The sequence below is a fragment of the Hyaena hyaena genome, unplaced genomic scaffold (genome assembly GCF_003009895.1).
Source record: "Hyaena hyaena isolate Hyena2069 unplaced genomic scaffold, ASM300989v1 scaffold_510, whole genome shotgun sequence".
Classification (NCBI taxonomy): Eukaryota; Metazoa; Chordata; class Mammalia; order Carnivora; family Hyaenidae; genus Hyaena; species Hyaena hyaena.
The window spans coordinates 1205431-1230282 of record NW_024081141.1 but is presented as its reverse complement, the minus strand read 5'-3'; the positions used below and the strand labels follow the sequence as shown (position 1 = coordinate 1230282).

The 24852-nt window shown below is 46.5% G+C and overlaps 2 protein-coding genes across 2 annotated transcripts; one reads left to right on the top strand and one right to left on the bottom strand.

The window, feature by feature from the left end:
- Nucleotides 1–10464: 10464 nt before the first annotated feature.
- Nucleotides 10465–16548, bottom strand: LOC120247257 (keratin, type II cytoskeletal 3-like). The gene is made up of 10 exons (XM_039255100.1): nt 16317–16548; nt 16008–16175; nt 15691–15886; nt 14755–14815; nt 13877–13999; nt 13259–13423; nt 12560–12685; nt 11812–12030; nt 11039–11101; nt 10465–10515 (listed from the first exon to the last, which is right to left on the bottom strand). The coding sequence occupies exons 1-10, from the start codon at nt 16546–16548 to the stop codon at nt 10465–10467; spliced, it is 1404 nt and encodes a 467-aa protein (XP_039111031.1).
- Nucleotides 16549–23253: 6705 nt separating this feature from the next.
- LOC120247250 (ADP-ribosylation factor-like protein 2-binding protein) lies at nt 23254–24545 on the top strand. Its single transcript, XM_039255083.1, has one exon. The coding sequence runs from the start codon at nt 23319–23321 to the stop codon at nt 23823–23825; it is 507 nt and encodes a 168-aa protein (XP_039111014.1). The 5' UTR covers nt 23254–23318; the 3' UTR covers nt 23826–24545.
- Nucleotides 24546–24852: the final 307 nt, after the last annotated feature.

Sequence of the window (24852 nt, the reverse complement as noted above, 5' to 3'; positions counted from 1 at the left end):
GACACCTTCAGACTCAGTGTTCCAGGTTGTTGGGATGCTATCATCTATATTTCCCACCAGCCTGTTGCATAATTGTCTCTCATCTCGAATTCTTTTTCCAGGACGCACTGCCTAAAAATCTATAAATTTTACAGAAGCCCCATCTAATCTGCCAATTTCCCTTTTCTTACCATTAAAGTTAAAAAAAAAAAAAAAAGATGAAGGATGCCTCTTCCTAAGGTTGTTGAGAAGATCACGTATGAGAAAAGTTCTCTGTAAATTGTGAATTGTGTGCGGTATGAATGTAGGTCACTTTTGTAACACTCGTCTCCTACTTCCTTTCAGCAGAGAAGTCCAGTCTTGATGCCTCTGCTCCTGGCAGTGAAACCTAAGGCCCTCTCAGGGAAAATGAGCCTCCACAGAGGCTGTTCCTGTTTTCAGCAAGCCTCCCCTCTCCTGTTCCAATCTGGCCTCCATGCTCACATGCATGCTCCCCTAGAACTCTCCCTCATCTATCTCAGCCTCTCCCCTGTTCACCCCTTTCACTTCTGGCTGCTGGGCACCGACACTTGACTCCAGGAGTGCAGGGAAACTGCTCCCTTACAAGCTCACTCGGGGAGGACCTGTTTGTTTTTTTTTTTTTAATGTTTAAATGTTTTTGTTTAAATGTTTAAATTTTTGAGACAGAGAGAGAGCACAGCAGGGGAGAGGCAGAGAGAGAGACAGAGGATCCAAAGAGGGCACTGCGCTGACAATAGAGAGTCTGATGCGGGGCTCAAACCCATGAACTGTGAGATCATGACCAGAGCCAAAGTCAGACACTCAAATGACTAAGCCTCCCAGGCACCCTGGGTAGGAGCAGTTTAAACCAGCCACCCGTCAAACTTTCAAGCCACTCCAAAACCCTACACACACAGAGAGTCCCAAAGATCCTCAAGGAAGGTAGGCTAAGAAAGGCCAGGCAAATAAGGGTTCTGCCTGATCCAGCTCCCTCTCCCTCAGAATCCAACGTCCTCGGGGGCGCCTGGGTGGCTTAGTCGGTTAAGCGTCCGACTTTCGCTTGGGTCATGATCTCGCGGTTCGTGGGTTCAAGCCCCGCGTCGGGGTCTGTGCTGACTGCCAGCTCAGAGCCTGGAGCCTGTTTCAGTCTGTGACTCCCTCTCTCTCTGACCCTCCCCTGCTCACGCTGTCTCTCTCTCTCCCCTAGAAATAAATAAAACATTAAAAAAAAAAAGAGAGAATCCAATGTCCTCAGACTACCAGACTTCCCGCCGCCAGGGAGAGAGAAGCAAAACACAACACACACAGCGTGCATTCCCACTAACACATACATGCAGAGAGACATACTCACAAGACCACACACACGCACACACTGCTCTCTCATCACTGCCCTGCCCCGTGCCCCCTTCCCCATGAAGTCCTTTGTGTCACAGATGGGAACTGCCCTCATTGCCCCCTTGCACCTCTAGGTGCCCGCCCCATTCCCTCAAGGCCCCGATTCTTGCCCAGAGCATCTTGTTAACCTGAGAAACCAAGACAGGACAAGTGGATCTGAGTCAGGGCGCAGACTGAGAGGTCACAGCCCAGTGGCTGTCTGGACGCAGCCACCAGCTGAGTCTCCTTGTCCTCAGCTTCCTTTTCTGTGCATCCAGGGCTTCAGACTCGAGCAGGGGACTCACACTGGACCTACTGAAGCCTGGGGTTCAAAGAGGTATGGAAATGGGAGAAAGGGCCCCATTCCCTCCGCCACCTCAGCCTGCTGATGTCTGTGATGCTAAGGACAGGGTCAGCTTGGGGAAAGTGGAAGGAGGTGGGTTTGTGACTGGGGGTTGTGGGGAGAAGACATTATAACAACACTTATATAAAGCCACTCTTCTCGCCGGCATGTGAGGCTGGCCTTGACTCCAGAATCCAAGCAGTGCTTTTCCAGTGTGGCCCCTGCCTTCCTCAAAAGAGGCCTTGGAGCAATTGAGGAAATGTCCCACACTATCCTCCTGTCCCCTGCCTACCATTTTCTCCCCTTGCTACGAAGGGAGATACTTTGGAACAATTCAGTGGTTTCCACCCTTTGACGGTTGCCAGCAACCTGGCCCAGTTTGAATATGCTGAGAAATCAGTTTGCATTTTAAACATAAAGAACAAATTCCAAAGAAGTTAGGGTGGAAATGTGAGGCTCTAATGAGGGCCCATCCCAAATCCCTTCTTCCTGGCAAAGCCCACTGCTAATCCCCCACACCTGCAGACTATAAAGCCCAGCTGCTCTCCTCGGCTGCCTCTTAGGAAGAGGAACTGTGCTGTTAAGAGTGTGCTGTTAACACATGGCTGGGCCTTCCCAGACGGGAGGGCATAGGGGCTTCTGGAGAGACTCAGGGCTTTGTAGTCCCTCCTCTCCATGGCCATGGCTAGGCCTCTCAGGATGGTAGCATGACCAAGGCCCCCTCTGCTCTGAGGATGCCCGGTTCTCACTGGGGGAATTAGGGAGGCAGAGGAGAAATCACTCCTGATTGCAGGGAGCCCTGGCTTCTCTGGGAAACACGGGGCTCAGATTCAGGTGCTCAGGGTTAAGGCCCAGCTTGGCAACATATAGCACAACAGATGACAGAAAATGTGGGCTAGGGACAGCAGAGGGTCAAGTGGAACTGGGAAGGAGTCGAGGAGAGAGAAGCGTGTGGGGCTGCGTCAGGATAGGGGACACTGCATCAGGAGGCCTTGGATCAAGGCGGTGGGGGGGGGGGGGCAGGGATTGTGTTCTGATGTCTGGGACAAACTGCCACCCTGTTGTCTGTGATTGGAGAGAACCCTGCTCCATAGGGAACTGTTCAACACCAGGTAAGCTCGGAGCCAAGTCGCACGGGGGAGGGATCTAGAACTCAGGAAATGTCTTAGGCCAGTGGCTGCCTCCCTAAAGGACAGGGTCCTTGATGGATGGGTGGCCTCCTTGAAGTTCCCAGACCCTGCCACCACCGGAGGCCATCGGAGCAGCACCATGGAAAGCTCCCTGGACAGAAACAGGAAGCCCTGCTTCTAGGCTCTGGATCCCTCTGGGCCAATCAGTTAGCCAATCAGAATGAAGCTGATAAACACTGCTCTGCCTATGAAATGGCTGGGAGTTGGGAGGTGGGGTAAGTGCAATAAAGTGTTGTCTAAACTGAAGAGCAGAGGCATTGTGTTAACTGAGGGACTGGAATAGTGGCAGAAAGGCATGCCGTGGCGTGCTGGCCAGGTGGCAGGCTCAGTGATTAACATTCACAGACCTCTTCCCTTCCACCCTCCCAGCAACCCTGTAGGGAAGGGCACGTAGTAGCTCCATTTCACAGATGAGGAAAACGGGGGCTCACAAGTTAAGTCGCCTGCCCAAAGGCCCACAGACAGCAAGTGGCAGAGCCTCTGCTCCCGTTCTGTCCCAATCTGGAGGCCACGTTTGGGGAGCAGCCAGGCAAGACCAGGCCTCCGGAAAAGGCCTCCTGTGGAGACCCCACAAAGTGCTCTGTCTGTTCCTACCCAGAGCTCAGCTCATGGAACAGAACTGACTCAGATTTGATCAAGTTTGGGAAATGGCAGATGAAACAGAGTGTAGAACCAGGAGCCAAGGCAGGACCCTATTGTCTAAGTGTGGCCCCCAGCAAGGGCACTTTGCATTAGTTCCCCAGCAGAGAGGGGTAATTGATGGGTGCTACACCACCTCACCATTTCCCAGTGAGTATCAGAGTCCCAATTTTGCAAGCCAATGGGCCACAGGCCAAGGCCATGGACCACACTGACACTAACCAGTTCACAGCTAGTAGCCCAGCCTCTAAACGAGACCCTGGGGTGAGGCTCCTCTGCCCTCCCCCTCACCTGCTCCCCAGCCACCCCTTCCTGAGTACCTTTCTGAGCTGGGTACTATGTTGACCTCTTCTGACTGGCTCCTCTTCTGTCCCAGGGATTGTGAAGAATCCTCTGCTTAAAACTCCCTCCCCTTTTCTTTGTACCCAAACCAACCCGCAATTTAGAAACCAGCAAGCAACAAGCCCCAGTGGTGTTCTGTCTTACAGCTTCTGGGACGCCATTGCCCCTCCCATGCCCAAAAGTCAGACAAGAATGTCTTTCCTCCCCTCAACCAGTGCAAAAGCCCATGGAGGGCAGTACCACACTTGGAACAGTCCCTATACCTCAGCACTCAGCCAGCCAGCCTTGTACAACTTGAGAAATTCTTGTTTCCAAAAAGTGCCAAGCCACAGCCTCATAAGTATATGTGTCAACACTTAATAGTGTCTGACATTTGCGGACTGTCTTCAACTTTTTAAAATCCTTTCACTTATCTGAACTGACAGGCAAATGGGCAAACATGCCACACAGAGACACACACCCTCCTGTGACTCACAGAAAAGATGCTCTCAAATGACCTGTAAACCCAAAGGAAAACGACAAAAGCATTAAGTATGAATGAGTTTCAAAGACTGATACAGTCAGAAGGCAAATGCTATCCCAAACTACCCTCTGACTCTGCTTTCTCCCAGGAAGCATGGAAACCAGAGCTGGGAGGGTCAGGCACAGTGCTCAGAGAACCCAGGCAGGGATAGCCAGCCCTTGTTTCCCCCAGGACTCCATTCCCTGCAAGGGATACGATGAGGACCACCATCCATGCAATCATCTCTCCAAACGTCATTCATTCTCTCAGCAGTCGTTCATTAAGCACCTAAGTACAGGCTACCCAATAGAAACATGATTCTGCACAAGACAGGGTCCAAGGTCTGGAGAAACTCACAGTTGCACTGAAGGAGGAGCCAGTAATGTAAACAACTCCTTATATCACATCAGGGTCAGTGTTTTGGACAGCGGTCCTATGGACATAAGAGGAAGAAAGGCTATGGAAGGCATCATAGAGGAGGCTATTTTGAGTAGGGGACTGAGGGATGAGTAGGAGTGGGCCCAGCAGATGGACAAAAAGAGAAAGGCATCCCCAATAGAGAGGAAAACGTTTCAAATACAGGTGAGTGGGGAGGGTTGGTGAGAGACCCCACATGCTTGCGGAAAATGGGACATGGAAGGGGAGACAGGTGATGCAGAAGGTTGAGACTGGTTATGATGGCGTCTCTGTGCTATACTGCAGAATCAAGGCTTCACTCTGTGAGCAGTAGCCTCGGGCTCACTTCACATCAGGACTTCTGGACGGCTCTTAAGAATCCAGATCCTCAAGCCTCACTCCTGAGCTCCTGAATCAGAATCTTAGAGAATGTGGCCCAGGCACCTGTATTTTTTTTAAAGCTCCAGTTTGCTTTAATTCTGATGTACTAATCCCTATAACATAAGAAACCTTCTTAATGGAGGAAAACTTCCACATCTTTATGAAGGGCTATGGGAGCAATAAGAGTCACCTGTCCTGTCTTCAGACCAGATATAAACTTTTATCTAGTCCAAGAGTCTGGGCTGAGTGGCCAGCCTGTAGATGCAGGTGCAAATGCTGATAACTGAGAGTCACCACCAGAGAGCTGGAGAGCCAGCAGGGAGCTTCGAAACACATCACTGAGAAAAGGCAAGAAAAGGTGAATCACAGCCTGGGGCGTACATGTATCTGATGGGTCTCCAAAACACCACGATGAGGGAAAGAAGCCTGGCACAGAAATAATGTATTCTGAATTATTTCATTTATATGAATATCTAGAAGAAGTGATATAACCTGTAGTGACAGAAAGCAAGCCCCAGCCTGGGCCTGAGGGCTGGCGAGTGATTGACCGCAAAGAGGCATAGGAGAAAATTTTGGAAGATGTCTTATATTTTAATTGTGGTTGTATTTACATGGTGATATACCTCTGTCAAAACTCACTGAAATGTACTCTGAAAATGACTACATTGTTATTGTATGCGAATTAGACCTCAGTGAAGCTGATTTTAAAAGGGGGATAAACGGGGCGCCTGGATGGCTCAGTCAGTTGAGCATCCAACTCTTGATTTCAGCTCAGGTCACGATCCCAGGGTTGTGGAATCGAGCCCAGTGTTGGGCTCGGTGCTGAGTGTGGAGTCTGCTTAAGATTCTCTCGCTCTCTCTCTCTCTCTCTTTCTCTCTCTCTCCCTCTCTCTCAGGACACTTTGGTGGCTCAGTCGGTTAAGTGTCTGACTTCAGCTCAGGTCATGATCTTGCAGTTCATGAGTTCGAGCCCCACATTGGGCTCCCTGCTCTCAGCACAGAGCCCGTGTTGGATCCTGTGTCCCTTTCTCTCTGCCCCTCCCCCGCTTGCACTCCCTCAAAAATAAATAAAAACATTTTAAAACTTTTTTTAAGATTCTCTCTCTCTCCCTCTGCTCCTCCCCCCCACTCCCTCTCTCTCTCAAATTAAAATTTATAAATTAATTAATTAATTAATTAAGAAGGGACAAGAAGAGGAGGAAGGGAGGACAAAACACTCATGTTGAAGAGAACATGAGCTCTGAGATGTTCTTTAGAATTCCAAGGACTTTTATTGCAATTTTTTGTCACTATATATACCAGACTGTAAGTCCCTTAGGGGACAGTCATGTTATATTTATCTCTGAGGCCAGCAACCTCATGGTACATGGAGTGAATTGGTACTTGGTGAAATTTAAACAAATAGATGGATAGAATGGCTGTAGGCAAACTCATGCAGGAAGAATATGTAACATGAAAAGAAAAGTAGATCAAAGAAGAAACCCAGGGAAACATCAATACTCAAATATTTTTCATTTTATTTTTAATTGTAAAATATTTCAATCATACAGAAAACAATAGAGCAACATCTGGGTGCTTACCACTGAGATTAACCAGGTGGACATTTTCCTTGTAATAATTAAATGTTACAGGATTTCCAATTAGATGTCTGTATGGGGGAAAAAAACATACACAAAAGTCAACAGCAGATTTGAACGTGAAAGGTAAAACAGTAAGCCTTTTAAAAGATCCCAGGGAATGTGTTCATGACCTTAGAGTACAGAGCAAAGTACAGGACACAAAAAGCAAGACACAAAAGAAGAATATGATGAATTTATAAAATTAAGTAACTATTTATCAAAAAGCTCCATGAAAGAGTGAAAAGGCAACCCACAGAGTGGAAAGAAATATTAATATATCTAACAAAGGACATATATCCAGACCATATAAAGAACCCTTGTATGTTAACAAGAAAAAGACAGACAACCCACCCAATAGAAAAATGCTTCCTGGCATTGAAGGAGGATCCCCAAATGGCCAGTAAACGTATAAAGGAGCTCAACATCCAAATTAAAACCACAAAGATATACAACAGAATAGCCTCCAAAGAGACTAAACTACCAAAGAAAGAAAATTTCAAGTGCCAAGTGTTGTCAAGGATGAGGATGGCTGCTTTGGGAAAGAGTATCTGCTGTAGCTGAGCATACCACACCCTGTAGACCAAACAGTTCCACTGCTAGATGTACCGAAACCATTGAGTGCATTCACGTAGTTACCACAAGACATGTACTAGAATATGCATTGCAGGATTGTTCATAAAAGCTGAAAACTGGACTCAGATCCCATGTCTAACAGTAACAAAGTACGTAAATAAACAAGGTTAGTCGCACAGCACCATACTAATGAGAATGAATGATCTATGACCACATAGCTGGTTTTGGAGGAATCTCACTATATTGCACCAAGCAAAAGAGTCCACACACAAACTGTATGATCCTACTGATATGTATATATATACTTATAAAATATGAAAACATTTAAAACTAACCTATTTTATTAGAAAATAGCCCTGGGCATCCTCCTACACTGTTGGTGGGAATGTAAACTGGTGTAGCCCCTCTGGAAAACAGTGTGGAGATTCCTCAAAAAATTTACAATAGAACTCCCCTATGACCCAGCAGTAGCACTGCTAGGAATTTTCCCAAAGGATACAGGAGTGCTGATGCATAGGAGCACATGTACCCCAATGTTCATAGCAGCACTTTCAACAATAGCCAAATCATGGAAAGAGCCTAAGTGTCCATCAACAGACGAATGGATCAAGAAGATGTGGTTTATCTATACAATGGAATACTACATGGCAATGAGAAAAAATGAAATCTGGCCATGTGTAGCAACATGGATGGAACTTGAGGGTGTCATGCTGAGCGGAATAAGTCAGGCAGAGAAGGACAGCTACCATATGTTTGCACGTATAGGAGGATTAGGAGGAACTTAACGGAGGACCGTGGGGGAGAAGAAGGGGGAAAATATTTGGGGAGAGGGAGGGAGGCAAACTGTGAGAGACTTTTGATGCTGAGAACAAACTGAAGGCTGATGGGGGTGGGGGGAGGGAAAGGGGGATGATGGGCATGGAGGAGGGCACTTGTGGGGATGAGCACAGAGTGTTATATGGAAACCAACTTGACAATAAACTATTTAAAAAAAAAAAAAGAAATTAGCCCTGGGGTGGCTGGATGGTTCAGTCAGTTAGGTATCCGACTCTTGATCTCAGCTCAGGTCATAAGCTGTTGGTTCATGGGTTTGAGCCCTGCATCGTGCTCAGTGCTGACAACTTGGAGTCTGCTTGGAATTCTGTCTCCCTCTTTCTGCCCCTCCCCAACATGTGCATGGATGTGCATTCGCACTCTCTCTCTCTCTCTCTCTCTCTCTCTCTCTGTCTCTCTCTCTCTCAAAATTAATGAGTAATTTTTTAAAAAGAAATCACATTAGCCTTTTCGGGGGTGGGGATGGGGTCAGGGATGCATTTTCTGTCTGATATTACATAGGATACAAATATATGGCATAAGTCCCTCTCTTTAAAGAACATATAATCTAGTTGCTAATCAAAATTCATAGACAGATAGTATAATACCTGTATGAATATTTTCATTTTATAAAATACTTTCATGTATATTATTTCATGTATTCTTTGAAACATCCCTGAGAGGTAGATATTATTTTTATTATCACATTAGTGAATACTAACAACTAATATTTTAAATTATTCTCTTCCTCTGTGAGTGTCCAGTTTTCAATCTGTTCAATCAAAAAACAATAATAGTAATAATAGTAACAATCCATATTTTAAAAAGGAAGCAAGTATGCTAAGTATCCAATGACAAATACTGCCCAGCAGCTGAGACAAAAAGGCAAACATGCTCAATTAGGTTAAGTTTTATTATCCATAAGGACTTTGAGACTTTTTTGTTGTCGTTCTTGGTTTTAAAGGGAACAAAACAAAATAGACAAAGCCTAGGTCTATTTTAAAGTTGAACTTTGAAACAAATATTAACATTACTTGATCTTAGGTGGAAAATCTGTGAGCACATATAAATAGTCAGAACTAAAGGTGGGACTGAGAAGTCAAGTTTGGAGGGACTGAGTCCCCCAGGTATCTGGACTAGATCTCAGAACCAAGGACAAGGCAGGGCTGTGAATAAAGTCAGCTTCTGCCTTCAAAGACCAAAGACATTCCACCCAGCAAATTTATCATGAAAAAAACCACACATGTGACATTAGTATACGATGCAAGTTACAAGCATGGACTCTAGGGTCCAACTACTCATGTTCAACCCTGGCTGTTCCACTTGCTAACTGCAACCTTTGGCATAGTGTGATCTTCATGTCTCTGTACTCCTTTTTCTCATCTATAAAGTGAGGATAATCATGCTTACCTCATAGGATCATTGTGAAGATTAAATTATTTATGTGTGAAATTCTCAGAACAATGTCTGAGGAGGTGGAAATTACTTAATAAAACTTTTTTTCCATTTATTGATTTTCCAGAGCCTTCAGATCTCAAGATGTGGGAGGAAAGGAGAGACAGAGTGCTACAGTCCTACTGGGAAGAGGGATGACTGTCATTGAATCACAAGGAATGAGGACACAAGGGCAACATTTGACCACATTCTCCTACCACTGTTGCCCAAAGTCCCCAAGGGAGGAGATAAATAAAGACTGCCCCCGAAGGTGACCCAGGCTGGGCACTGCAGTTAGTCAGTGGGCTGTCACTGAGTCATTTGGAATTCTTGGCAAGGATTACTGATGCCCAGATGAGAAGTATGCCAGCCCAGGGTGTGTCCTGCCCTGGGATAGATCCAAAAAGAATGAAGCACAGCATGGAAGTTGGGCAAAGTCTGACCCACTTGGCTTAACCCCAAAGACTCCCTCAGCACCCTTCTCTCCTCTTCTCTCACTCCATACATAGCTGCTAATGTAACGTCCTGAAGGCCACATTTTGAGTGTGTTGCTCTCTGATTAAGCAAACATCATGGGTCCCTATTATTCTGAAAAACTCATAAAGTCAAATCCACCATCACATATTATCATTTAATGAATAAAAGGAAACAGAGAGCTGAGGGGAGGCAAGGAAGAGTTTATATACATGGGAACAATGGGCAGCAGTAGAATGGGTGATGGGCTCAGGGACAAAATCCTAACTTGACAGTGTCTACTTGGGTCCCTTCTTGGATTTGAGCCTTCAAGCAGATGAGAGTATTTTAGAAGAGAGGAGCGATTATAGAGAGGTGTGACTAAAGGTAGGGGAAATTCCTACAGTTGCACATCAGGGCCCAGTCTCAGTATTTGATGCAGGAGCTCTGGTCACTGTTGGTGGTGGTCTGCACAGTCTTAGCCAAGGAGGCAGATGAACTGCTCAGTCTGGGACTCTGATCCATGGAGATGCGTGTGCTTCTGGATTGGATGCCCTTCCCCACATTTGTGGACTCACTTTCCCCTTGTATGCCCTGACCACCTCTGTTACCCCAAATGCCATCACTGTTGTTGCTGCTGCTGCTGCCCCCAACACTAATGTTCTTGCTGGTGGATATGTGGTTAATCACAACTTCAAAATTAAAAAAAAAAAAAGGGCTGCTCATGTCATCCATCTGTCTAAATGTCCATTGCATGCCTTCCTGTCTTTGGAATGAGTGACAGAGAAAACCCAAAAAAAGGAGACCACCCTCCCATGGTAGGGAGTTCTTTGTCTGCGGGGGAATCCAGGACATACACTGGAGAGGACATTAGATAAGTCCTACCCAAATATGACTCCCTCTTGGTTCCTCCTTTTCTTTTACTCTTGGAATCAAACTGTAGAAAAGACAACTTGCAGGTAGGCAAGCTGAAGTAAAGCCACAAGAAATCATCTCGAACAATAGAAATGGAGTGCATAAGATACTCAGAGATGCACACTGGGCTCTGACACTCCCCAGACATCTGTTTAGGAAAACAAAATAAATATCATGGAAACCTCATGGTGGTTCCTCTCACCATCTCTGTTCAGAATTATCCCCTGGGACACCAGAGCACAATAAAATGAGCTGCAGCATTGGGGATTGAAGTCAGACATGAGAAGGCCTTCTCTGGGATTCTAGCATGGGGATGCAGAGAACAGAGATATAATGTGCCTCTGGATACCTGGCTCTGTCATCATCCTGGCCCTGATTCCCTCACTGACAAACCTGGAGGGTTTGTTGAAGAGAGTAAATTAAGCCATGGAGAATGTCTAGTAGAGTCCTTGGCCTATACCAAAAGTGACACAGCTCTTATCTGTGCCAGAGATGGAGAAGCAAAGAAGAGAGACTGATGCAGAGAGACGTGGAAAACAGTTTGGAGAAGAGGAGGAGCAGGCTGCTAGGACCACCTAGTACCCATCTTGTATTCTCCACCATACCAGGACTGGCTGACATTGGCCTTTGGGGAGCACCAAATGCCTGTTGGAAAGCATAACTATTCAGCTCTAACAAATATATAAAGTTGGTGTTTTCCCTGAGGCCAAAGGGGGAGTGCTAGGCAGTATAATTCAGTTAATCAAGCATTTGTTGAGACCCTCCTTTGTTCCTTGCGACTGTATCTAACCAAGGAGCATACAACCCTTTGAAACTTGATTCTCAAGTTGTCTTCCTTGCCTTGGACAGAGTCCCCACACACCTGTACTCCTCACCAACCAGCATCTTCTGGTAGGTGACGATGTCCACATCCAATGCCCATTTGATGTTCATCAAATAGTCACTTAAGAGACAAGCCAAGTTCTTCTGGGCCTGATGGAGGGCCTCCTTGAGCTCTGCCAACTTCACCTGGTCATCTTTGAGAGTCCATTTACCTTTCTGCTCAGCGTCAGCCTTCATTGCCTGTAGGTTGGTATTCTGAAATGGGAGGAGAAAAAAGAGAAAGGCTGAATCTTTAAACCCACCTGAGCACATAAGAGGTAAGACCTGAGCACAGGTCTCCCTCTAAACGTCTTAATTAAAATCTCTAACCTGTGTGCTGTGTTTTTAACCACGGTAACTTCTTCTGCCCATATCATTCATATCCATGTATCTACACTATGCTAGGAAATTCCAATGGTGATTTGAATCCTTACCCAGAGATATTGGTGACCTGCTTCCCAATCTCTTAAATCTCATACTCCATGGTGTGAGGCCCCAGAAACCCAATCCCACATATTTCATGGAGTCTGGGGCCACACCCAATGAAGTAAGGGAAGATCATTCTATCTTGAAGATGATGGGTAGGAGTAAAGGTAACATACATGAAGCCATAGCTCTGTATGGTATTTCCTGGGAAGCCCTCTGTAGGTTCCAATGAGGACCTGAAAAGCTTTCCAGCCTGCTAGGTTCAGATGCCCCACCAGCATCAGAGCTACAATCCTAGGCTTTGGGGAGCCACACCAACCTGCTTCTTGGTGCTGTCAATCTTTGCCCACAACCTCTGGACCATCCTGTTGAGCTCTGCAGTCTCATTCTTTGTGCTTCTCAAGTCATCACTATACCTGCTGGCTGTAGTCTGCAGCTCCCCAAGCTGGAAGGTGTAGAGCAGATAGGGAGAGATTATCCCTAACCCTCAAATATATGTGTGTTAAAAGGAGAATAAGGAAAGCCTAGGTGGCTCAGTCAGTTGAGAATCCGACTCTTAATTTCAGCTCAAGTCATGATCCCAGAGTTGTGGGGTTGAGTCCTGCATGGAGCTCCACGCTAAGAATGGAGTCTACTTAAGATTCTCTCTTCTCTCTCTCTCTCTCTCTCTCTCTCTCTCTCTCTCTCTCTCCCCTTTGCCCATCTCCTTCCACCTAAAATGAAAAATAAAATAAAATGAGAATAGAAGTGCAGTTAGTCCAGAATGTCCTAATACTATATGGAAGTCCAGCAGGCATTTAGAATGAAAAGTATTGCTTAACTAAAAATCACAGCTGCCCCTAAAGATAACAGGTAGTAGAATGAAAAGCACTGCAAATTATGGATATTTGTGAAAGATACTTCAGAGGGGTTCCCACTGAACAAAATGTACGTTATTTGGGATGGAACAAGGAGGGGCTGGAGGTGAAGGAACAGGAGACCTGGGTGAGTCTAGACTGATGCAGTGACCCTTATTTACCTTGACCCGGTACAGCCTTTTAACCTCAGCCTTGCTCCTCTGGGCAATCTCCTCATACTGGGCCTTGACCTCAGTGATGATGCTGTCCAGGTCCAGATGCTGGTTGTTGTCCATGGACAGGATGACAGACATATCACTGGATTCTGACAGCAGCTGGTTGTACTCCTATATGCCCACAGGAGCACACCATTGTACAGTGTCGTCATCTCTCTAGGGTGCCCTAAACCTTCCATCCACTGGCTCAGGAATGTTGTGGGAATCTAGAAAACTAAATCTTATTGAAGGAGAAGGAAGGGAACAAGACAGAGATCCAGAAACCAGGCAGCAAGAAACTTCCCAGCAGGCATGAGGTATTTCCCTTACTCTCCCAAGGATTTCCCTTGGGAGTCTATATACATAAAGATTCCAAAGACATGGGCTGCAGATTCTGAAAGCTTGGAGTCATGGGAAGGAGAACATAAGCATTATTATTAAGGAGGTATAAAATTGAAAAAATGAAAAGAAATAAGGATAAATATGAGAAAGATTTTGTAAATGTTTGCTGCCAAATAGATTTCACAAAGGGAGCTGAATTCTCAGAATCAAGCAAGATTTGACATCCCATGTTGTGGCTTCCACCCTAGAGGAAAGTTTAGAAGTCCTTAGAGCTTCAAAGAGGGCTCTCAGGAAGTTGATTTCACTGGTCAGAATCTCCATTTTTGTTTCCAAGTCCACTTTGGTCATGCAGGAATTAGCCACATCCTGAAAGTAAAAACAGAGAACCAACCTTCTTCACTTCAATATTACCCTCACTCATTACCATTTCATTTAAGAATATTGATACCGGGGCACCTGGGTGGCTCAGTCAGTTAGGCATCTGACTTCAGCTCAGGTCATGATCTATCTCATGGTTCATGGGTTCCAGTCCTGCTTCAGGCTTTGTGCTGATAGCTCAGAGCCTGGAGCCTGCTTCGGTTTCTGTGTCTTCCTCTCTCTCTGCCCCTCCCCTACTTGTGCTCGGTTGTGCTGGCACGCTCTCACTCTCTCTTTCTCAAAAATAAATCAATAAACATGTAAAAAAAAAATATTGATACCATGTTTACATGGTTGTGAGAGCAAATATCACTTAAACCAGACATTACACTTCCAGTAGAGCGTTTTCACAATTGAGCTCAGTGTCAGAAAAGATCTTTATTATTTTTTTTGTAGTTATTAATAGTTGGCAATAAACTCTAATATGTAAGGACTGGCTCAAAGCAATTTTGCAACTGATGAGCCAAACACACTTGAGAGATATCTTAGTTACAGAAAGAAAACCCTCAGGGCATAGGTTCAGACTCAAGGCTGGCACTGACTTGGGTTCTGGCCCTCAACAACAGGAAAACACTTGGAATCCTGCTCGGGGCAAAGTGTATTCTCCAGTCTCACATCTCTGGAAAGGCACCACCATTCCCCCATCCTTCCCTCATGCCATCTCCTCCCCGTGCTGTCTTGTTCTTTCCCACTGGCCTGCTCACCTTCTTCAGAACCATGAACTCATTCTCAGCCTCTGAGCGCTTGTTAAACTCATCCACATACCTGTAAGAAAAGAGGGAAGTCATGCCCAAGGGTGACTGAGCCAAGGGTGTGTGCACATGTGCCCAGAGAAAGGTGTTTATTCCCGGAGCTAGTGTATAACCTGGGGCGGGGCTGCAGGTGACTATTCCCTGGATAAAACCAGGCTAAAGCCAGTTGAGTGGCATGATTTTTTATGATGGTAGAGCCTTTAAGAGCACATTGGCACCCTATTTCTGACACTACATGTATTGGAAATAAAAGGAGATAAAACATGTGGTTGAACTGGCACATAACCCCTGGTGTTCTTAGACAGCACATTCATAGAGGTCTTTGGATTCTCCACTGCGTGGAGTCAGTCTAGTCCTCATGAGCAAAGACCCTTGGTAACTCTGAAGTGACCAGCCCCTGAAGCTCCCATCTGTTCTCTTCTCTATCTGTGCCCTACCTCCCCTTGAATCTCCCTCATTACCCAGGACAAACAGATTCTCTAACGGTCCTCACTCTTAGCAGTACATTGGAATCATCTGGGGCTCCATGATGCCTGGCTCCCATGCCTAGAAATTCTGATTCAGTGAGTCATGAGTGAAACCTGGACATTCAGAGTTTATAAAGCTCCCAAAATGATTCTGGTTAACAACAAAGGATGAGATCCACTGGTGTTAACACTAAAGTGCCTGACATCTTCCTCTGTCTAAAGGAGCTCCCTAGATGCCCATGCTGTGACATACACCTCATCTTCCTTGGCACCAACACAAATATCAAAAAAGAACAGATCCTCCTTTCATCAGACCCCCATCCTGACACCCCATCTTGTGGCCTACAGACTCAGGTCCTTGAGGACATGCACCAACAATTTCCCAGCTGACCTGCACCACAATCCCCTAGACTTCACTCACTTCCTCTTATATTCCTCCATGAGTGTCTGTATTATGCTCGGCTCTCCATCCAGCTGAGGCTGCTCACCCAGCCAGTCTAGGTGGGCCCACAGGCAGCTGGTGTAGGACTCAAAGAAGGGCTTCAGGTCATTGGTGCTGGCCTTAGAGGTGGCCAACTGCTCCTGCAGGAGGCACCATTTGGTCTCCAGCACCCTGCCTCCTGCTGCAAGAACCCACCTGAGGTCAACCAGGGAGGAGAGGTCATGGCCTGCCCGGCCTCCTGCTCGTGAGACCAACAACCCCAACCCAGGCCTCATGTTCCCAGGCCCCCTCCCCACCATGGGCCCTCACCTTGTCGATGAAGGAGGCAAACTTGTCATTGAGCATCTTGATTTGTTCCTTCTCTTGGGTCTTCACCTCCCTGATCTGAGGGTTGTTTCCCATGTTCAGGGACTGAAGGAGGCTCTGGTTGATTATCACCTTCTGGAGGCGGAGGGGAAAGCCCCCTGAACTCGCAAGGTCCCCGGATGTACCAGGAATACCTCCAAAACCACATCTCTCTCCATTGCCTCTTTCTCTAGCCCCACACGGGCTCCCTCCAAAGGCACCTAAGGAACCCCATGCTGAGCCCCCAGCCTGAGCGGCACATCTGCCCACACTAAGTGAGACCTTCTTGCTCCTCCCAAGGTTGTACGTGCTCTGGCTGCCAAAGGCATCCCCTATTGTGGCACAGGCTGTGGAGGCACTGCCTTCCCCAGAACACAAGGCCGACTGGGACCTGGTGGGGCTGATACAACTCTGGCTGGACACCATGACAGCAGAGCGACCCCTTGAGCCCTTGGTGGCCTGGAACAGCCTGCTGGACTGCTGGCTCATCATTTTCTCTGGGCACAGGAAGATGTCCTGGTTCAGATGCCTCTGAGGAAAAGGCACCTTCTGACACAGGGAGGTAGGTGGCCCCTTTTATAGGTCCCAGTGAACTGGTTCATTAATTGGATGATTTCCAAGGTTTCATTCTCTGGCTACAACTAATCCCCACACCAATTTCCTTTGTTGTAATCCCAGAGTCTCCATTTCAAGTCTTTCCTGTAATTAGCCTTGTATAGACTTTGTGCACTACTGAACCAGGGCCCTCCCTTAATGAATGAGCTTGGCTTCTGCCAGGCATGGCCCAGTCCCAGGGCCCCCAGGCACCAGCTTCTCAGGAGGCAGCAGGTTCAATTAGGTGACTCTGTGGCTTTTTCATTCCCCCAAAACCCTGGGCGTCTACTGATGTCACTATGCTGTCTGCCTCCCAGAACGAACACTACACCGGAGTCTGGGAAGAGTTTGGGAAGACAGAGTGGAAAGTGGGCTCCCTCCTAACTGTAGTGCCTACAAATCTCACAGTGTGTCCCCATGGAATTCACCAGAGAGCCTCTGCTGGTGTGTCCCTGGCTCTATAACACAAGCTGCACCTCTGCTATCCCAGTCACAGGGATGAAAATGTTCCAGACTGACCCAAAGGCCTGAGTGAGTGGACTCAATACCAAAGACATTCATCGGAGCATTATTATTATTGTTCACAATTGGGGTGACCAAGAGATCTCTAATGTCCCTTCTGTCTCCCTGTGGCCCCCTGTTTTATTGCTTTTGTTTATCTCGCTGCTCTGGCGACCTCCACATCCCCTATTTCACTCCCATGCCAGGTTTCTTCCCCTTTCAAACGTGCCTCCTAGGTTCCCTTTCCAGGAAGCCTTTCCTTTTCAGACTCCTGTGGGCTCTTCTGCCTGCATTCCCTTCCTTCCTCTTCCCTACGTGAAGGTTGCAGCCCTGCCCCCTTGACAATAGACACCATGAAGGGGAGTGGGGGGTCTTATCTCTCTGGTCCAACAGTGCCCCCATCACCCAGCACAGTGCCTGGCCCATGGTGGATTTGAAAGTTTTGTAGAATGAATTGCTGCCCAGCTTTTCCTGTTTCTGGTACTGTCCCTCTACAAGGGTCCCTGTGTGTGTCCCACCTCCATTGTCACACTGGACAAGAAAGCCTTTTCCCTTAGGACATTTCTCCAACCCAGATTGTCTCTTACCCCAAGCTCAGGACCAAGCCCTGCACATGTGAGCTCAGGACAGGGTTTTAAGACAAAAACTGGTAAATTAGCTGTCATTTGGGTGGATGGCTTCCCCCTCTGCTAAAAATGACACCTGTGTAACAAGCCTATTTTAAGTGCACAGGAAATGCAACCAGATAGCCCATGGGTGGGAGAAGTGACCCAACCATCAGAAGACCTTGAACCTCCCTTGAAGTCTCACATTTTCTTATCCTCATAAGCCCCCTCAATCTTGCCTTGGATGATTGTTGTGGCAAGCTGACCACCCTAGGAGCCTGGGAGAGAGGCTGCATTGACCTCAAAAAAAAAAAAAAAAAAAAGGTGATTTCATTAAGAACTCTACACTTGGGGTGATAGCAACAGACACCCTAACTACAAGGAGAGATCAGAATCTGGTGGCTTCTAGTGAACCGAGACCAAGGAAGAGGGCCTACTACCATGGGAGGGATGCCGGAAGGCCTTCTAAACAGAGAGGTTAGAAGAGCTGGAGCCCTCGGGTCTGCTGTGGCATCTCCTCTGGAAGCAAAGGATGTCATGATTGGGTGTCAGACATGGATCCACTGTCATCTGACCCTGTGTGAGAGACCTGAGTACCTTCTAGTTGCATGTAGTGGAAGGAAGGAAGGGAAGAAGGCAGGCAAGCTCAGGTGTACTAGAGTTTACAGAGTTCTACCTGCCTCCAGTAGGAGCTTACACTGGGCTTGGAATACACATTTGCTCACACCTCAGCATCTGCATGGACCTAACACCATGCCTTGCCTCTATGGACAGTACCATGGGGATAGATCACTGCATGGCAAGTCAGCTCTCAAAGATTTGTGGGAAATGTCCTCATTGCAAGGCACACAAGACAGCATGAGAGCTAAAGTTTAAGCAAAAACAGTTTAAGCATTTATTGAGCATCTTTTAGGTCACAGAATAAGGAGTTCAGAGGAAAAAGGAGATGTGTTCTATATATGTAGGAAGCAAACAGTCTGACACTCTCATCCAGAACACGAGACAAACACAGATGGAGCCAGTAATAGCTACATGTCTATTGCAGTTATAGGAGGGGATGGAAATGGAATCTGTGGAGGGAAGCTAGCCATGGAAGGTTTCCCAGAAGAAACATCATGAGCCAATTTGTTAAAGAAGACACACAGCATCCCATGTTGGGATGAAGAGACTTGCAGGAACCAGTCTGTGCAGCAAACATTACAGCTTTATTTGAAGCAGGATCATCAGAAGCTACTTAAGGCAACAGAGGGGAGCATGTCATATACACAGATGCAGGGGGCATGTACCAGCATGATCCATTGCGTGGGAAGAAATTATACTGGTCATGGTGACCTGGAAAACTGTGGTGGGTCATGGAATAGAACATGGCTCACTTCTCCCCCAAAGATCCACCCAGAACCTCTAGTCTCTCCTTGCTCCCATCCACTCCTACATTGCTGCCAACATGATCTTATGCAAATACTACTTTCAACCTGTCACTCTTCCACCCAGAAGATAACTAGGCTTCCTGTTCTAGAAGAATGAACTTCTTTCTTGACCTCTAATGCCCTTCCTCCTCTGCTCCTTATTTCTTCCTCCTTCCCCAGTGCCCTCCTTTAATATTAGGGCCTTACCACTCCTTAATGTGTGGATGGCTTCCCTCTCTGCTAAAAATGACACCTGTGTAACAAGCATATTTTAAGTGCACAGGAAATGCAACCAGATAGCCCATAGGTGGGAGAAAGGACCCAACTCATCAGAAGGCCTTGAACCTCCCTTGAACTCTCACATTTTCTTATCCTCATAAGCCCCTCATAAGCAAGTCAATCTTCTTGCTATCATTTGGTGGGAAGTTGGATCAAACCACCTCTGAGGTTTCTTTTACCCCTGTGATTCTGGGATGTTATGATGCTCCCCACTTTCCCTCACCATCATCCTTGGAGAGTTTTGCCTCTGTGACCTACCCTGCATCCTGATCCAGGAATTCCTTGATCTTCGTAATTACACTCATCTTCTTCCTCCTCCACCTCAGTCACCCACTCAGAGCTGTGCCCTGGATCATCACAAAGAAATGTTCCTTCTTGGAAGCTTGAATCCCAAATCCCACTCTCTGGCCATAATCTTTCATCCTTCAATTTACTCCCACCTACCTTCCACCACACCTGTTCTTCGATGTTATAAATACTACCATTGTCTTCATCCCTTCATTTTCTCCTAGCCTATTAGCCTTCTCATGGCCTCTTTTCCTCTTTTTCTCAATCTAAGCGTTACTCATTCATTCAACAAATAATTTTTAGCATCTATTATGTGCCAGGCACTAACCAGGTGGTAGGGAGTAGTGAATAAAATTAACACTGTCTCATCCCTCATGGAACAGTCTACTGGCCATCTGAACAACCTTCCCAGCAGCATCCTCCATTTCCCTATTCTGCTATCTTCTACTAGCAGTCTAACAAAGTCCCATGTCTAGGAGAAGGCTACAACCTTCCTTTTCCCTCCTGTCACAAAACCTGAACACTGCTGGGGGAATCACACAAGCATGTAATCTGGGGCACAGCAGAGTCCTGATCTCCACTTCAGCTGGGTGTTCAATCCCTCTCTTGTCCAGTCATCTTCTCATTCACGCACTTGACCTTTGTCCTAAAATTCCACCACTTTCTTCCAGCCCTTTCTCGTGTGTGTGTGTGTGTGTGTGTGCGTGTGTGTGGGGTAGGAGGTTCCCTGTTGCTGTTTAGTGTGTTAAAAGAAAACTACCATCCCAAAATAGAAGCATTTAGGACAAGCCAGCAAACCAAGACTTAATACCTAACTAACTGCACTTTTTGACCTCCTAGAAATGTAACACCTTTAACTAGTCATACAGAATTTTCTGATCAATACTAGGAAATTTACTGATAAACCTCTTCCACTCCTCTTAAAAGAGTTACTTTGTCTGAACAATGATTCCTTGCTAATAAACTCCTTTCTCCTTTTTTAATGCCCTCTCTCTGCCTTTAAAATCCTTTTATTTATTTCAGGTGAGCTCTTCTCTACTTGTTAGTCAGGATGCGGCCCAATTCTTGAATCATTTAATAAAACCAATTAGAGAGGTGCCTGGCTAGCTCATTTAGTTGAGCATCTAACTCCTGATATTGGCTCAGGTTGTGATCTCACAGTTGTGAAATTGAGCTCCACGTCAGTTCCATGATGAACACGGAGCCTGCTTGAGATTCTCTCTCTCCCCCTCCCCCACTCCCTGGCTCATGCTCTCTCTCAAAATAAACAATTTTTAAGCCAATTAGATCTTCACATTTACTCAATTGAATTTTGTTTTTTAGCAAGTGCTTTTCTGTTTCAAAAAGGCAGGCATGTGAGTGTAGGTGTCTGTGTGTATGTGTAGGTGTGTGATGAGTGAGGCGGGAGTTACAGTCAGAAGGCTCAGATACATCAGCCATGTACAGATGCGGAAATTGGGTAGACTCATTCAACTCTATGTTAAAATTTGTATTTAATTCTAACTGAGCAGCAATAATTATGCAAAACTTAAAATAACCATTAGAAATGCCTCAGGTCCCAGATTTTCTTTGTACTTCCATCACAAAAGATTACTGTTGGATAGCTAAGACCTTGCATCTTAATTACCAGTTTCTCAGGGGAAAAGGTACATGCAGTAAATTTATAGGCATTCAAATGTGGACTGTGTAGGCCTTGGCTGTGAGTAACTGCATCTATAATAAGGCAGAACCTGGCTTGAAACAACCAAAAGACTAGCCTAAACAGTAGCATGAGAAAGGAGCTCTAATGCACACATTTGCTAATTGCTCTCCTCAGGTACCAGTAAAGGGTAGACTGGGGCAAGTTATCCCCAGCAGCCTAGAGGCAGGGAAAATGCTTAGGAGCTTATCTCTATCAGCCAGGGATCAGATAATAAGAGTCTTGACTTCTGACCTTGGCCAGAGTGGAGTCCTCAGAAACTCAACCAGGGGGAGAAAAAAAAAAATCCAGAATGGACAAACAAGGCAGGGGATGGGCTGTGTAGACACATCAATCCCTGCCCCAGCCACAGTTCAGCTTTTCTGAATATCTTGGGGAAGGTTCACAACTAATCAGACGGCAGCAAGCCAGCGAAGCTAGGGAAGCCCACTCCCCTCCAAAACCCTGAAGAACTTTGTAATGAATTCTTTGGTATAAAGCATGGGCTGCCTATTGCCCCTGGCTCTTCACCTGCAGGGTCTTCAAACATCTCTGAGTCTTCTCCACTCTCCCCAGGGGAACTAGCTCTTACCTGAAGAGAGGTATCCTTCAAACCCCAGCCAAGCAACCATCTAGCTGTTCCCTCAGCCCTTGTCTCAGATCAGATTCCCAGCAGAGAGACTCTGAGATGGAGATTGTAATAATGCTGTAAGGGAGTGAATAAAGCAGGATTGAAGGTAGAGGGCCATCCACAACAGACCCCTCATCCCTACAGGGCTGACCTTGCCTGTATCTCTCTTAGCCTCCCCATCCCCACCCCATCATCTCATCTGCTACTGTAGACGTGATTTGGGAGGTGGCTCCTTCCCACTTGGAACTTGGCCTCACATTCCCGCAATCCTGTTAGCCCCTTTGGCCCCCCCCTGCCTGGGCCAGGTTCTGTCGTCCGCCCCCACCTCTTCCACAGGGCACTTATACTGGCCCAGTTATGCCTGTTGCCCAGATTCTGGCCTCCTGAGTGGCTTGAGTTCTGTTGGAATCCTTGTTTCGGACGAGTAGATCAATACGAAAACCAAAATGACTATCCAAAGAGAAAATGGGGGCGCCTGGGTGGCTTAGTCGGTTAAGCGTCCGACTTTCGCTTAGGTCATGATCTCGCGCTTCGTGGGTTCGAGCCCCGCGTCGGGCTCTGTGCTGACTGCCAGCTCAGAGCCTGGAGCCTGTTTCAGAGTCTGTCACTCCCTCTCTCTCTGACCCTCCCCTGCTCGTGCTCTCTCTCTCCTAGAAATAAATAAAAAAATATTAAAAAAAAAAAACAAAGAGAAAATGGACTGCACAAATAGAGATAATGCACAGAAAATGCAAATTAAATAGCTAAAAAATGTATTCATAATATTCAATCTCATTAGCGATCAAGGAAATGAAAATCAAACCAAGAAAATTGTCAGAAACTAAAAAAGAATACTGCAGTGGCCATACAACCGGAGAAACAAAGTCTTATGCATTGCCTGTAAAAGGACCAATTGGCATACTCTTTCTGAACAGTAGTTTGACAATATAAATCAAAATTTTAAAGTGGCCTAGCAATTCCACATCTAGGAAGTTAAGGAACGAATCTTAAAGAACGTACAAGACAAGTGTTCAGAGACACGTGTGTTCATTGCAGCAATGTTTATTATTGTGGAAAAGGTAGATGTAACATCCGCAACAAAATGTGCCATGTCCACATAATGGAAATTGTGCAGTCATTAGGAATGATAACCACAGCCACTGTGACAGGAGGCCGGGCGTGGCTGCTGGAAGTCAGTCATGGGGCCCCCGTGCAGAGCGGCTGGGCGGGGCGTGGAGACCTCTGGGCCCGGGCGCAGGCGCAGACTCGCCAGCCCCAGACTCCGGGGAGGCCCGCCAGCCATGAGCCAGGGCGGAATGGAGGATGCAGAAGTCTTGGGAGAGGGCTTCGCACTGTCCATCTCTTCCGCCTCTGAAGCTGAGTTTGATGCTGTGGTTGGATCCATCGAGGCCATTGTCATGGATGCAGAGTTCCAGGTACTGCAGAGAAATTTCATGGACAAATACTACAAGGAGTTTGAAGACACGGAAGAGAATAAACTCACCTACACACCAATTTTTAATGAATACCTCTCTTTGGTAGAAAAGTATATTGAAGAACAGCTGCTGACACGGATTCCCAGATTCAACATGGCTGCTTTCATAGCAACATTAAAGCATCATAAAGATGAGGTGGCTGATGACCTATTCGACATGCTGCTCACATTTACAGACTTCCTGGCATTTAAACAGATGTTTCTGGACTACAGAGCAGAAAAAGAAGGCCGAGGACTGGACTTAAGCAGCGGCTTAGTAGTGACGTCGTTGTGCAAATCCCCTTCTGTGGCAGCTTCCCAGAACAACCCCTAGCACTGGCTCCCACCTACAGGCAATGGTGGCCTGCACAACACACATGGGCCCAATAGGCCAGGAGAGGCTTCTGCTCCTGATGATTGGAGACTACACCGTGGAGAGACTGGCTCTGTTCTGCAACTGTTTATTAATGTTAGGTTTTGATAGGTCAGAAAGTCCTGATGCTCCCAGGTCTTCTCTTTTTCCTGAAACACCTTCTTCTATTCAATAATTCCTAGTATTCCTGCCAAAATAGACACCTCTCTCAGGTGCTTCTGAGAGTCAGACTGCTCTGGGATAAGACTAGGTCAAGCATTCCATCTGGAAGGCCCCTTTCCCTGGAATATGTGTTCCTGTGACAACCAAGTGAAACACCACCATCACAAACCCTCCCTGTGGGAAATACCAAAGACAGGTTTTGCATAAATTTCCCCCTGCTCACAGCTCTTTCACTTGATTGAGAGTTTCAGTCCTTCAAACCCAGGGACCCATCTGTGTGGACTTTTTGTCTGTTTAGCAATGCTTATCTACATTGTTAAAACAGCTGGCCCTGTCTGAAACTCCTATTTTCAGCCCACCATCACGGGAAAATTAGAACTGGTCTTGGCTGTGGGAATAAACTAAAAAATGATGTCTTTCGCCCAACAGCGTCATGTGAAAATCAATTCCTAGTCTTGGGTTTACAGTTCTTTTATCACTGTCTTCTTCTAGTCCTGATTGAGTCCTACTGTTGCAAAAGAAGCCTTCTTTAGCTTTGGATCTGTATGGGGCGCCCGGGTGGCTTAGTCGGTTAAGCGTCCGACTTTCGCTCAGGTCATGATCTCGCGGTTCGTGGGTTCGAGCCCCGCGTCGGGCTCTGTGCTGACTGCCAGCTCAGAGCCTGGAGCCTGTTTCAGAGTCTGTGTCTCCCTCTCTCTCTGACCTTCCCCTGCTCACGCTGTCTCTCTCTCTCTGCTAGAAATAAATAAAACATTAAAAAAAAATTTTTTTTAAAAAAAAGAAGCCTTCTTTAAAAAATAAGAATCGTTTTTGAAAAAAAAATGTT